General features: G+C 48.8%; 5 protein-coding genes and 1 non-coding gene across 6 annotated transcripts; 2 read left to right on the forward strand and 4 right to left on the reverse strand.

Annotated features, from left to right (window-relative positions):
• Window positions 1-379: 379 nt before the first annotated feature.
• Window positions 380-2,767, reverse strand: CTI6 (Cti6p; the record flags this gene model as incomplete). The annotated part of the gene is made up of 1 exon (XM_018879026.1): window positions 380-2,767. One exon carries the CDS (start codon window positions 2,765-2,767, stop codon window positions 380-382), a length of 2,388 nt encoding a protein of 795 aa, XP_018736982.1.
• Window positions 2,768-3,235: 468 nt separating this feature from the next.
• On the reverse strand, window positions 3,236-3,346 carry AWJ20_2100 (the record flags this gene model as incomplete). The annotated part of the gene is made up of 1 exon: window positions 3,236-3,346. It is a non-coding gene; the product is annotated as a tRNA-Leu (tRNA).
• A 277-nt stretch (window positions 3,347-3,623) lies between these two features.
• Window positions 3,624-5,993, reverse strand: TCO89 (Tco89p; the record flags this gene model as incomplete). The annotated part of the gene is made up of 1 exon (XM_018879028.1): window positions 3,624-5,993. The coding sequence occupies one exon, from the start codon at window positions 5,991-5,993 to the stop codon at window positions 3,624-3,626; it is 2,370 nt and encodes a 789-aa protein (XP_018736983.1).
• Window positions 5,994-7,662: 1,669 nt separating this feature from the next.
• VPS45 (Vps45p) lies at window positions 7,663-8,943 on the forward strand (the record flags this gene model as incomplete). The annotated part of the gene is made up of 1 exon (XM_018879029.1): window positions 7,663-8,943. One exon carries the CDS (start codon window positions 7,663-7,665, stop codon window positions 8,941-8,943), a length of 1,281 nt encoding a protein of 426 aa, XP_018736984.1.
• Window positions 8,944-9,622: 679 nt separating this feature from the next.
• Window positions 9,623-10,135, reverse strand: CBC2 (Cbc2p; the record flags this gene model as incomplete). Its single annotated transcript, XM_018879030.1, has 1 exon — window positions 9,623-10,135. One exon carries the CDS (start codon window positions 10,133-10,135, stop codon window positions 9,623-9,625), a length of 513 nt encoding a protein of 170 aa, XP_018736985.1.
• Window positions 10,136-12,835: 2,700 nt separating this feature from the next.
• On the forward strand, window positions 12,836-14,389 carry DJP1 (Djp1p; the record flags this gene model as incomplete). Its single annotated transcript, XM_018879031.1, has 1 exon — window positions 12,836-14,389. The coding sequence occupies one exon, from the start codon at window positions 12,836-12,838 to the stop codon at window positions 14,387-14,389; it is 1,554 nt and encodes a 517-aa protein (XP_018736986.1).
• Window positions 14,390-14,571: the final 182 nt, after the last annotated feature.

The following is a 14,571-nucleotide window of genomic DNA, read 5'->3' on the forward strand; positions in this document are numbered from 1 at the left end:
AACAATACATGGCCTCTTGTATTTTAAACTAATTATTACTCTTCACTTCCTGCTGGCCTCTCTGCTGCCTCCGGCGGCTGGGGCTGCGCCCCAGACCCCCCGGCTCCTCTCGCTGCGCTCGAGTCGTTTGCCCACGGGCCCAGCGTCCCTAGAAAGCACGGGTTTGGTTCGACCAGGATCAAGAGTTGGTCGTAAACCGGTGGACCCCTTTGTTTTTTACTGAATCTCTTCTGAAACAGAGCACCCCAACCGTGAAGTAGCGTCGCGAGTCTCCTGCGAAGCAGGAGCTACGGGGTCTGGGGCAGAGCCCCAGCCGCCGGAGGCAGAGTTGGTGCTAAAATACATATTACATTACTCGTAAACCCGTGAAGGTGGGTAGCTAGTGGGTGGAGCGTTCGCCGTAGCGGCCGAAGAGCTGTTCCCAGTGGAGAAGTTTGCGGGTGAGCTGGTCCATTTGGTCGAGGTTGGACTGATGCAGTTGGAACAGGCCTGCGAATTTGCTAGTGGGGTCGGGCTGTTGGTCGCTGGTAGAGGAGGCGTCGGTTTGTGGAGGCTCGCCCGTTAGTTGCTGGTGGAGACTGTTTCGGTCTCGTAACAGCTGGTGTCGCTCGTTTTGCTCGTTCGCATGGTCGATTTGGGTTCGGGCTATGAACTCGAGAATGGCCCCTACTCGTTTTCGCATATCGCTCATGGTCGAACGGGGTGGAGGGATTCGTGGTTTTGACCGCTCTACAGGCCGGGTAGCCGATTTTTTGGGTGTTGAAGCACCAGAAGCTCCGGCGGAATTTCCTTCAGATGATGCTTGGTTTCGAGACCCTTTTGTTCTCTGTCGTTTGCTTTTTCCTGTACTACCGGTAGTTCGACTCTCACTAACAGGTGAAGAGGCTCGTGAACCTTCGCCAGTTTCGGCGGCACCAGACCCTGCGCCGTTGACTGCACCTCCAGCAGCTCGTTTGCGAGATGGTGGTTTCATGGTATTATCTCGGGTCCGTCTTTTTGAACTGGTCATTGACCCACTTTGATCTTCTGACGAAATATCCCGGTCTCGTTCAGCTGCTTCGGCTGCGAGTAAAGCTTGTGATGAGTTGTTGTTTCGTCGACGTCGAGTCGTCGATGTGGTTGTGGTGGTGGTATTAGAATCGCTATCATTTGCTGCAGATGCATTAGGTGGTTGAATATCGTATGTAGATTCCTCTAAAACTCGTTTCAATGTTTCTTCATATGACATGTCTCGAGACGAGTTGAGTGTTTTCCGTCGATGAGCAGCTTCTTCGTGAGCAGTTCGAATTACGGTTGGTGATCCCTGAGCAGCAGCTGACCGTCTTGACCGTGTTGATGGTGACGAAACGGATTTAGCGACATTGCCATTCGACGCTGTTTTGTCTATACTGGAAATCGAGGTATCCTCGTCTTTTTCCTTTTTGTCAAAATAACCATCTCGTTCATTGAGATCTTTCCTATGTCGTTGAGCCCTACTTGACCGACTACCACTACTGTGTTCATCGTCGTTACCATTAGACACAGACGAACCATCATCTTCTTTAGCAGCATTGGCATTTGGATCAGCATGAGGAAGGTAACTTGACGTCTTACCCCATGGTCGAACCACTACTAAATGGAAATCCGGTCGACACCATTCACAGTAATAAACGTCAGGAACTTCAGTTTCTGACGAGAATCCGACACAGAATCCGTGCTGCCAGACTTGGCACTGATCACATTGAATGAACAGACCAGAGTCGATCGAGCTGTGCTTAGTTTTACTAATGCGATGTGTTTGCAGTTCCTGATGGCCACAGATACATCGAGTGACTGATGAGTCTTCACCTTCCGCATCTTCTTCACCCTCTTCAGGGATGTCATCAGATGCCCCATCAGCTTGGGCTTCATCAGCATCTTCCAGGTCTGGTTCGAGCTCTGGCTCCGCTGGTACCATTTCAGTATCACCATCAGCATCCAACTCAACATCTTCTTCATTTGGAGACTTTCTTCGCCTCTTGCCACGACCACGACCACGTCGTCTCGGTGCTGGATCGATGCTATCTTTAGTATCTTCATGCGATTCGTCGTCACCAGCTGCTCCTGTATCGTCTTCTGGTTCGACTTTAGTCTTTCTCTCTCGTTTTTCCCGTTTACCTCGTCGTCCAATATGCTCTTCTTCTACATCATCTTCTTCCTCCTCTTGTTCTTCTTTTCCAGTTGGCTCATTCTTAAGTTCGGCCTCAGGCTCAGGGTCAAGATCAGCCTCTGGCTCTGCTTCTTCATCACTCATAAGCTCTTTGGTGGTATTTCCTTCTTCTTCAATAGTGACATCTGCGTCATGTACGATTTCATCTTCTTTTTCATTGTCATTATCGTATTCTAATTTCATTTCGTCTTCTCCAATAGTATCATCACCATCTTCATTCTTAACCTGTGATTTCACTGGTGTCGAGCTTAAAGTGGCTTCTTCTGCCACCAAAACACTATCAGCAACACCCTCAGTACCTTTTCTCGTCCTTCGTCGAGTTGGTGTACTTGATATGCCCTTTTCTTTGCTACTGCTGTTATTGTTTATGCTAGAACTATTATCAGCAGAATCTTCATCGTGAGGTCTGCTGGTGTCATTTTCCTCAGTCATCTCGTCATCGCCCTCTAGCAAGCTGCTAGCATGTCGTCGAGACCGTCTCGAGCTATTTCCAGAGTCACCATTAGGAGTTGACGATGTCGAGTCAGACACTTCGCCAGCCTGAGCTGATCGAGACCTGCCAGCCCGTTTTCCAACCATTTACTGCTCTTTCCAGCAACCACTAGCAGAAACAAATGATACCAAAAGTCGTCAAGAAGGAGCAAAAGTTTAGGAACAAAACCAAAATCTGCCAAGAAAAGTAAACAACCGAGCGAGTCTCAGTCCTACCAAGTTCGCAATAGAAATTCAACTCCTTAGTCACACTTTTACGTCGTTGCCGGTCTTATTAATAGTGGACTGTCTTGTTCATATCAATAAACCCATCGTAGAGCACGCGGTTCTAGTGGGGTCAAGCAGGGTAAACAGGAAATTTCACGGGTTAGGTTATATGATAAGATAGCGCACTCCCCGACCACCTTCCATCACGAACCGGCCCAAACCGTCCGCCCCAGCTCACAAACCTTTCAACCAGCAACCCGGGCACCCAATCCTCGAAACTATTAACAAAAAAAACCGATTTCGGACTTTTCTCTCTACAAGATCAGGTTCAGAAAAACAAAAAGATAATGACACCTAAGGGATTCGAACCCTTGCATCTTGCGATATTAGAATGCTCTCTTGTGACAAGAGAAAGCTGTAAGCTTGAGTCTAACGCCTTAACCGCTCGGCCAAAGTGTCCTAATTTGAAAAACTGCGCCCCCAGCGCACTCCGAGGTGGGCCTCCATGCCTCCGGCGACTGGGGCTCCGCCCCAGACCCCGCTGCTCCTCTCGCTCCGCTCGAGTCGTTATCTCTCCGGACCGGAAAAAAAGGACCCCGGAGGGACCCCGGAGGGACCCCCACGATCCCAGTAATCTCCTGCGAAGCAGGAGCCACGGGGTCTGGGGCGGAGCCCCAGCCGCCGGAGGCGAAAGGGCCTCAGCTCGCGAATAAATATTGTTACAGAAATTCTCTAGCTAGACCAGTTTGATGGCAGCGTTGGACCGGATCTGGCGTTGGGCCGCGGCGATTTGTTGTTGCACTTGTTGGGCCTGCGAGTGGATGGACGGCGACTCTTGGGGGGCTGGGGGCTCAGGTTCGTCGGGGTCTTGCCAGCCCTCGTTCCAGATCTTCGTCAGTTTGTATGCCACGGAACCGACGTTGGCAGCTGACGCTGCGGTGGTGGTGGTCACGGATTTCCAGGTGTTGCTGGCGTTAGTGTTATCGGTAGGGAAGCCGTTGCTCTCGTTGAGTGTCGTGGCAGACAGTGAGGTCACGCGTTTGGGCAGACTCTGGCTGAGATTGCTATATGGGTCTGAACTGTTGTTGGTATCGGGTCGTTTCTTCCGGTTTTGAAGTGCCACAGACGATACTTGTGGCTGTCGGCGGTTTCGTATCCGGTCAACCGCTTCGGCAATGGGACTCTGATACCTCCGTACGTTGATAAACTCTTTGGTAATTCGCTCAAAATCTCGTCGTTGTTCGCTCGTAAGTGACATTGTACTCGTTGGCGTAGGAGGATGGTCGATTGATTGTCGTTGTAACCATAGTTTCTGCTGTGTTCTGGTTGTTACTAAAGATGGGTTATCCAGAGCAGTTTCAGAAGCTACTCGATTAGCACCAGTGCTGTTACCAGCTCCTGACCCGCTAGCAATACCTGAATCGGCAGGTCCGTTGGTGATTTTGCCATTAACAGGGTCGACAACAGCTGACGAAGATGAAGTATTGTTAGTGGTGGACGAAATACGTTGTAAATCAACCCATGATGCAACTGGATATGGAGTCGATTCACCGGATCGGTACGAAGTATCCAGGAACCGCGATCTCACGACCTCGGGATCCGACCCAGTCGAGTCTGAATTCAAATGGTTGGACGTTGTTCTACTAAGATATGGTGTAGCAGTTGTAGAAGAGCCTGATGTCGAGGCTTCAGATCCGGAAATAGCTACTACTGTTTCGGTAGAGATTTGAGGTGGCGTGGGCGTATTAGTCGAGTGAAGTAGTGGTTTAAACGAGTCGGTTGGCGAGATATGTTTTGGTTGCGAAGTGGCTGGTGGCTCGTCATCGTCGTCTGCATCTGTATCTTCATATTCTTCGTCAGATTTAGGTTGACCACCGAGACTTGGTGGCTGGAGATTGTTGGATGTCATATCACGACCAGTGGCAGACTGAAATGCTGCTGTAGCTGTAGCAGTCACTGAAGCAGATGCTCCAGGACGAGGACTCGATTGTCTAGAGGATGTCGATGTCACAGCACTAATAGCTGGCGTAGTTGCTCCTTTAGATACTGTAGAGTCTGCAGTAGGAAGTGGCTCACGAACTGCTTCACTACCAGCTGCTGGCGACAATGGTGAAGCTCTACTGCTATTGCTATTTGCATTAGTATTCGCATCCGCACCACCGTTAGTCGTATTAGTATTAGAACCAGTTGAAACTGGCGAGTCAGACGGTGGTAACTCTTGGATCTGGACAGCACCTCGTGTCTGTTGTGCCGCCTGTTCCTCAACTGGTAGTGGAACTTGGTTCGCGTTTGCATTTGCATTTTTACTGGCAGAATCCAGGTTTCTGGCATCTGATTTATCATGAGATTCATCTCCAGACTCTTCCATGTCGTTCTCATCGTCAGAATCGTCATGGTCCAACTGGATCACTGGCCGAGCAGCTCGAACCATACCAGCAGTACTCTTCCTTTTCACAGCACCTCCACTGCCACTTCCACTACCAGCTCCCGTAGCAGCAGAGCCACCAGTCTGATCCACACTCACACTGCTGTCTCTTGATCTGGTCGGCATAAGTGCGTGCATATGGGGATGATGCCTACCGATCCTTGTCTGCGATCTCGACGACCTGAGCATCGCTTGTGATGTATTTCGTCGATGTATAACCTCTGCCGGGTTGTGATTATAAATATTATCAGTCGATTTCGATCTCAAAAACTTGGCATTGCCTCTTGATCCTGAACCACCACTGCTGGGTCCACCACCTGAACCAGCACCAGCACCAGCACCAGCAGCACCAGTAGCACCAGAAGTTCCCTGAGCAACGCCAGATGTCTGATTCGGCGATCGACCCGTCACCGACGAGTCATTGAGTCCATGAAGAGGAGCCATTCGAGTCATTTTATTCAATCTCGTGGCAGATGCCGAGCTGCGAAAGTGTTTAGCATGTCCATGGCCAGATCTGGCTACAAACAGTTTCTGACCGCCTGTTGATGAATTATGCGATGTCAAATGAGGTCTTTCTGGTTTCCGTGTGTTCGAACTGCTTCCACTACTATCATCAGACCCCCCACTATCATTCCCACTGGTCTGTCTCAGGACACGATTCGGCCCTGTTGTATGCGGCATGGCTGGCACCAGTCTCGACCTGTCAAGTTTCACTTATAATTCTCTTGTCTTCTCAAATTAGACTCCTGATTACCAGATTCTCTCTTTGTCTGAACGTCCTCTATCTATTCTGTATCCAAACAACCACTCGCTCAGCCTTCAATCACTATTCTTGGCTGTCGTCAAACTCTCTATCTCTCCTGATGTCGGCTATCCAATCCAAGCTGCTTCACAGCTCAACATGCTCCAACGAGCGGCTGAAATACGGGCGGCCCCCCGCTGGCTGGCGGGGGTCATGTGCCTCCGGCGGCTGGGGCTCCGCCCCAGACCCTGGTTGCTCCTCTCGCTTCGCTCGAGTCGGGCGTGGGGGTGTTTGGAAGTGCGGGGATGAGGGTTTTGATGAGGTTTGGACTGGTTTGGTCGAATTTTTCAGGGGTTCTGACGGGGAGAGAGTGGGTAGGGCTGCTACGGAGGAGCCAGTTTTCGTCTCGTTTCAGCTGGAGATACAAAAATTCCGCGGTTTTAGAGTACTGGGAGTTTATTGTGGGTTGAAAGACGTGGAAAAAGCGGATAAAAAAAGTCGTGCTTGAAGCTGGCACTGGGCGATAACGCATATCAGGACCCTGTTTCCCCCTGAGTTTCACGGCGGACGCAGGGTTCCGTCAGCCGTTCGCGAGGTACAGTTCGAACAGCAGCTGCGTATATAAATACAGGCTGACAGTTCACCAGCAACGAGCCAGCAAAATAATCGTTAGAATTGAGCCAGCACATGAGAAATGGATTTACTGAAGACGGCAGGCAGTTACGTGAATCGCATGGTCGGCGCAGCCGGCGATAAACCCACACCCGGCGTGCTGGCATCGTCCAAACTCAAGATCTTGCTGCTGGATAAGGAGACGGTGAGTGGAGAATCCAAGTCCATTGGACCCCATCAATTGCCATACTAACAAGTCCAGACGGCCATTATTTCGATGTTTGCAACACAGTCGACACTGCTGAAACATGATATTTATCTGATAGAGTGAGTTTTGACACCACCGGACCGTAGAAATCATTGGTGTCAGAGTCCCCAATTGCCCCTGGTTCCGAAACGCTCGACTCGAGCGAAGCGAGAGGAGCAGCGGGGTCTGGGGCGGAGCCCCAGCCGCCGGAGGCGAAAATCCACCCCAAAAAGCTAACAAAATCGCAGCCGAATCGACAATGTTGCCAGGGAGAAGATGCGACATCTGAAATGTATCTGCTTTCTGCGGCCCACAGCGGACTCGGTACAGTGGCTGGTGGATGAGTTAAGAGCACCGAAGTATTCCTCATACGAGCTATGTAAGTTTCAACTGAACTGGTCTGTCTACGGTCCAAACCATTCCCTGCGAAGCAGGAGCCACGAGGTCTGGGGCGGCGGAACCCCAGCCGCCGGAGGCACAGTCGGTCTCCAGAAAGGTCTAACAGGAGAACAGTTTTTAGTAATATCGTGAAAAAGAGTTATTTGGAGAGATTGGCAGAGAGCGATGATCACGAGATAGTCACGAAAGTGCAAGAGATGTTTTGTGACTACCTGATTGTTAACACGGATCTGTATACATTGAATCTGGCAAGCCCCGGTAGTAGGATATTCAGTGATTCAGGACCGGATAGTTGGGCAGCGGATTCTCTTAATAGATCAGTCGACGGGATTATTTCGTTGCTGCTGTCAATGAAACAGCGACCGTTGATTCGGTTCGACCGTAATAGCAGCATGGCTAAGAAACTGGCGCATGAAGTATCATACATTGTCAAACAAGAACGAACACAGCTTTTTGATTTCCGAAAACCAGACACTGCGCCGATTCTGCTGATTCTAGACCGTCGTAACGATCCTATTACTCCGTTACTAACGCCGTGGACGTATCAAGCCATGGTTCATGAACTGGTAGGAATCCAAAACAACAGAGTGGATCTATCCAATGTGCCAGATATCAGTAAAGATTTGAAAGAAATCGTACTATCGGCAGATAAGGACCCGTTTTTTGCGAAAACGATGTACCTGAATTTCGGAGACCTTGGAGCCAGTATCAAGGACTATGTATCACAGTACCAAGCAAAGACGAAATCAAACTCGGTCATTGAGAGTATTGCCGATATGAAACGGTTTGTAGAAGATTATCCCGAGTTCAGACGATTGTCGGGAAACGTTTCGAAACATGTGACTCTTGTCAGCGAGTTATCTCGACTGGTTTCGACAAATGGCGATTTGCTTGAAGTGTCTGAATTAGAACAGTCGTTAGCTTGTAACGATTCGCATAATTCCGATATGAAGAATGTACAGCAGATGTTGGTTCAATCACAGGTTTCTGCGAATTCGAAACTTCGACTTGTCGCTTTATACGCTCTACGGTACCAGTACCATTCCAACAACGCTACTGAAGCATTATTAGGGCTTCTGGGCACTCAGCATCCGGAAATAGCGTCGAAAATTCATGCCGTGCGCATTCTTGTTAACTCGTATGCTGGAGGAAAGCAGCGCCAGGAGAATCTGTTTGCATCGAGCTCGTTTTTTGCACGAGCCCAGTCGGGATTCAAGGGGCTGAAGGGCGTGGAGAACGTGTATACTCAGCACGAGCCACTGCTGAAAACGACGCTGACAAATCTTATTAAGGGTAAGCTGAAGAAAACCACTCACCCTTACTACGATCCTGGCGACGGGTCTCTGCCGTCATGGGCTGTTCATGGCATGGGTAGTGGTCCTGGCAGCAATTCTGACGATGGCGAGAAGCCCCAGGATATCATTATTTTCATGGTTGGCGGTACCACCTACGAAGAAGCCCGTGTTGTGGCTGAAATGAACGCCGTGGCTCGAGGTGTTCGAATCCTCATTGGCGGCACTACAATCCACAACTCCCAGTCGTTTCTCAACGACATTGAAGATGCCGGGTCTCGCTGGCCACCACCACCTCCTGCCACTGCTTCCGAACGTCTCGCTTCACGGGTTCATTAGGGGGTGGACCGACTGCCTCCGGCGGCTGGGGCTGCGCCCCAGACCCCGTGGCTCCTGCTTCGCAGGAGATGGCGCTTTGACTCTAGTTTGGGGGAGGGTCATTAGGTATATACTGAGATACTGAGATAGCAATACTGCGGTAGCATATACGTCAATAGCATATATATATACATACACCTTTTTGAGTTGGTCATTATATCGGGTCCTGATGCTACTACTGTCAGCTTTGAAATTACAGCAGCTGGGAATATTTCATAAGAGCCTTTATTAAAGAGATTCCTATATCTCCTGTTTGTGGGTTCAATGTAAAAGCAAAGAAAATAAAGTGTTGCAATGTCAGTGGGTCGTTTGTGAAGAAGTAGCTGTAGCTAGTAGTAGTAGTAGTAGTAGTAGTAGTAGTAGTAGTTAGTAGTAGTAGTAGTAGTAGTAGTAGTAGTAGTAGTAGTAGTAGTATAGTAGTAGTAGTAGTAGTAGTAGTAGTAGTAGTAGTAGTAGTAGTAGTAGTAGTAGTAGTAGTAGTAGTAGTAGTAGTAGTAGTAGTAGTAGTAGTAGTAGTAGTAGTAGTAGTAGTAGTAGTAGTAGTAGTAGTAGTAGTAGTAGTAGTAGTAGTAGTAGTAACAGCATCAGCAGATTTTTTCGGTTTCTTTCAGAATTGTTTCATTTGATACCCTCACAGAGCTCATAGAGCATCTCTGTCGGCCTGTGCTGCTTGTGACCACCGCTTTCCGTATCCTCCTCTGCCTGGGTCGTAGTCATCTCGGAACTCGTCACGCACTTGACCCCCACTGCTGCCTCGTCCGTACTGTCTTCCTTCTACAAATCCCGGGTCAAGGTCCACTTTGACCACTCGGTCGTCTAACTTCGTGCCATTGATGTATTTAACACAGTCAACTGCTTGTTTATGAGTCTCGTACTCTACGAAACAGAATCCACATGGCGTCTTGTTGAATCTATCGAGTCCCATGATGATTCGGGTGATCTCACCTGCTTTAGAAAACAGTTCAAAAATCTGCTCTTCAGATGTGTAGAATGACAGATTGCCAACATATAAAGTCTTGGTGGTTTCTACTGCTTTCAAGTCATCTTGGCCCTTTTGTGATCTCTTGGCTTGCCTTAGAATATATCCACTAGGGCCGTCTGTTCGTTCTGTCGAGTGAACTGTGAATAGATCGGGGTTGTCAATTCGGCTCATGTTTTCAATTATTTTGGTGTCAGTCGTTTTACACTTTTGTTTATCTTTTATCTATAAAATGATCTGATGTTAGAAGTAAACAAAACCTGCCTCGACGGTGATGTTGAAAACCAGCGTTGATCTGCTTAGTGTGCGGCGGTGCTGTTATCTTATCTGGTACCTACCTGTTCTGATATCTTGAAAAATCATGTCAATATATTATTTAATAATTTTTTAAAAATTTTTAAATATTTTTATTTATTCATTTATTCATATTATACAGCTAGTGGAGTTGCTAACGTCCCAACTCTATCAGAATAACCACACTCATTTATAACAACGCTAGCGACCTCTCGAATAGGGTCTCAGCAACATCAGCGACTATCTGTCAGTCACATTTTCCTTACAATTCTGTTCATTATTCGTAAATGTATTTTAATAAACAAGCCTATAACACACACACACATACACAAACAGACACGACAAATGGATCACCATTTCTCTTATTTATAGGCCTGCCAGCCGAAACAGACTCCGATGCGCATATGACTGGATATTTGACTGGATCGTGGTCGAATCCATTTCGCCAAAAAGTCGGAATGCGTCTTCGTACACTCCTGAAACTCCTCGAGCCGACACCCACAGAATCGTCACTATCACCAGAGTGAAAACAACGAGCTTAACAATGGTCATGACCATGTTATAAATCATTCGAGTAGCGTGCGACAGCACCAACAGCGACACATACAGCACCAGCAGCAACAGAAGCAGCGATGCCAGGTCCGGATTCGACGCCACGGCCCTCTTAACATACGGCGCCGCCGTCTTCAGACCCTCATTCGAGTAATACTGGGCGTTCTTGGCCCCCCACCACAGGTACTCCATATAATCAATCTCCACCATTGCACTTCAGCTTGATGTTCGCCTCTATGATTTTCCATTTCACCAGCATTTGTTTGTTTTAGGGTTAGGGCTATCGGACCTGGACCTGCCTCCGGTGGCTGGGGCTCCGCCCCAGACCCCGTTGCTCCTCTCGCTGCGCTCGAGTCGTTCAGTCTACGGTCTAGGGAGTCTCCTGCGGAGCAGGAGCAACCAGGGTCTGGGGCGGAGCCCCGGCCGCCGGAGGCAGGTCCCCCAGAAGTGGACCCGGAGACACCTGGCGTACGATAGTGGAATGGAGAGGGGGTATGGGAGCAAGAACGGGGTAGTTTGAATGGGGAGATTGGTTTTTAGAGAAGTTAGAGCCCCGGGTATAGTAAAATTGAACTGAGTGCGAAGCGTAGGCCAGTGGGGGACTCTGCAGGAGATACTCGTGAGAAATAATTCTGAGAAATAACAAGAAAATAAAAAAAGAATAAGGAGTAAGAAGAGTAAAAGATAAGTATCTTCTTGATTAAAAATAGTAAATTATCAGATTTTTTAGTTCACGAGCTGGTCGAGACTGTTTCGAGCTTTAATATCAGAAGTATACTCTCACCGGTCGATTGAAGCAGTCGTAATTATCACTGCTTTCGACATACTTAGCAGTGAATATTATGTGACGGCTAGAAATATAGCAACGACGGCATATTCAGTTTGCGATTTTTCAGGGGTGAATTTATTCGTCTGAAAGGGGGATGGCTTATCTCGACAGCGCATCTGCCATGCACACGATACCGCAACGATCTTCCATTCATGCAGCTGTCAATGGCCTCGATACAAGCTGATCCCTTAACGGCTGTCAACTTTGCTTTTTATTTATGGTCCCTGCATTGCCGGCAACTTCCCATTCTCTCGGACTACAACTCTATTACACCCTCCAATCCTTGCGGGTAACGTCAGGCCTTCGGGGAGGGGTGCCTGCCTCCAGCGGCTGGGGCTCCGCCCCAGACCCTGGTTGCTCCTGCTTCGCAGGAGATGGCTGGGACCGTCGACGGAACGACTCGAGCGGAGCGAGAGGAGCCACGGGGTCTGGGGCAGAGCCCCAGCCGCCGGAGGCACACCCACTTCCCAAGAAAAGCGCCAGCAGGGCCTGGAAGTAGTGGATAAGTAAGTTCTGCGGAGCAGGTTTTGGCCCGGGTGACCGCAATTGGCCAGAGGAGTATAAAGGGACAGCTTGGGACATGAAAAGGGTACGGTAGAAGCGTGAAAGAGACCCTAGTTCTCCGGTGCAGTTGGGTGTGGACTGATCTTGCAGCACGGAGATTCGCTCGCTAGCCAGCTGATGGACTTCAAAAAACGATTGATGGGTTTTAGAACTATAAAATATTTATAATTACTGGAATACCAGATTTTTGTGGAAATTTCGAAGCCACAGTGAGCATAAAAGTCTGATTCAGCCTTAGGAGCGAGGTCGGATTCAGGGGTAGAGGCTGCTTCAGGTCGGCATATACCCTTGCCCTGGCAGATGGAGGCGAAAAGATATTGATCGGTGAACCAGTAGCAGAGTATGATACAGATACAAACAAAACATAACGCACGACACGAGACAGACAACAGCGGTAAATTCCGGATCAGAAAGCACTGGGGCTGTTTAGAAGTGACAGAAACGAACTGATACGAAGTATTTTGCCTGTAAAAGTGTAAAAAGAATCGAACGTGGTTTTTTATTCTGGAGAAAGACTGCGGAATTGGATTTGATACGAGCTCTGAACCGATAGAAGGGACTAAGTCCAGGTGGTAGAATTTGAAATATCCTAGCTAAGAGCGATAATTACGAGTCACATCTGTGAAGAAGAAAAAATGGTTGTTGATACTGCGTATTACGAAATCCTAGAGGTTTCGACCGATGCGTCGGAACTGGATATCAAGCGGGCCTATCGTAAGATGGCTATTAGACATCACCCTGACAAGAACCCGGATGATCCAACTGCTCATGAACGGTTCCAGGCTATTGGAGAAGCTTATCAAGTACTGAGTGATCCCGACCTACGTAAAAGATACGATCAATTTGGTAAAGAACAAGCAGTTCCAGATGCTGGTTTCGAAGACCCAGCTGAGTTTTTCACGACGATTTTCGGAGGTGAAGCGTTTGCAGACTTAATTGGCGAAATTTCGCTTATAAAAGATCTTACCAAGACTATGGAAATCGCTTCTTTAGACGACGATGAAGACGATCTTGTTACCGGTGAAAAGAAATCCGAAGTCAAGGCCGATGCTGAGAAGACGTCGACTCCTGGCGCCGGTGGTTCCGGATTGTCCCCTACAGCAGCTGCTGAAGCCAGTCCTCTTAACAGCGCATCTACCAAGACAGGAGGTCATTCTCCTAGTGGAAGTGCTACTACAGCCACCAGCCCGTTTCCTAATGTTCAATCTCCACAACCGTCGTATGGAGCGGCTGAAGCTAGACCAGCTGCTACTTCACCACTTCCAGGAACGAAATCTGGAAAAGGTACACCAGTTCTGGCTGCTATTACAGCCGGACCAGATAGCGATGCTCATTCAACTGCTTCATCTTCAACAGCTACTGAAAAGAAAAAGGAGAAAAAAGACAAGAAGTCGAAGAATTCGCTTTCTAAAGAGCAGAAAGCCGAGCTTGAACAGTATGAGATCGAGCGTCAAAAGGCCAAAGCCGAGCGTCTTGAGACCCTGAGAGTGAAACTTATTGACCGTATCTCGGTTTGGACAGAGACCGGCAAAGACGATGCAGTCACTTATGCATTTAAAGAAAAGACCCGTCTCGAGGCTGAGAACTTGAAAATGGAGTCGTTTGGTATCGAGTTGTTGCATGCCATTGGCCATACTTATTACTCAAAGGGCTCAACACTTTTAAAGTCGCAAAAGTTCTTAGGAATCTCTGGGTTTTTCAGCAGAGTTAAAGAGAAAGGAACTCTTGCCAAGGATACCTGGAACACCATTTCCAGTGCGTTAGACGCACAATCGTCGTTGCAAGAGATGGCTCGTGCTGAAGAGAAAGGTGGAGACGAATGGACTGAAGAACGCCGTGTTGAAATGGAACGTACTTTACTAGGTAAAATCCTGGCCGCTGCATGGAACGGATCACGTTACGAGATCCAATCGGTGCTTCGTGAGGTGTGTGATCAAGTTCTGTACGACAAATCTGTGCCCATGTCGAAGCGATTAGAACGAGCACAAGCGCTAGTCATCATTGGATCCATCTTCAAATCGACAGTACGCACTGCCGAAGAGGCGGCCGAAGCACAGATGTTCGAAGAACTAGTGGCCGAGGCTGCTGCCAGCAAAAAGAAGAAGAAAGACAAGCACCAGCACCAGACGGCCGCCGAAAAGTCTGCCGACGCCGCCAGTGCCGCTGCCAGCGCCGCTGCCTCGCACTGATGACATCAATAGCATATGAAAGTTACCTATAGAATTAATACTAATAATCACCGCCGACCTCGTGCCTCCGGCGGCTGGGGCTCCGCCCCAGACCCTGCTGCTCCTCTCGCTTCGCTCGAGTCGGGCTTGGGGGATTCCCAACTGAGACCATTGCCCAACGTAGTCTCCTGCGAAGCAGGAGC

Source organism: Sugiyamaella lignohabitans, chromosome B (genome assembly GCF_001640025.1).
Source record: "Sugiyamaella lignohabitans strain CBS 10342 chromosome B, complete sequence".
Taxonomy (NCBI): domain Eukaryota; kingdom Fungi; phylum Ascomycota; class Dipodascomycetes; order Dipodascales; family Trichomonascaceae; genus Sugiyamaella; species Sugiyamaella lignohabitans.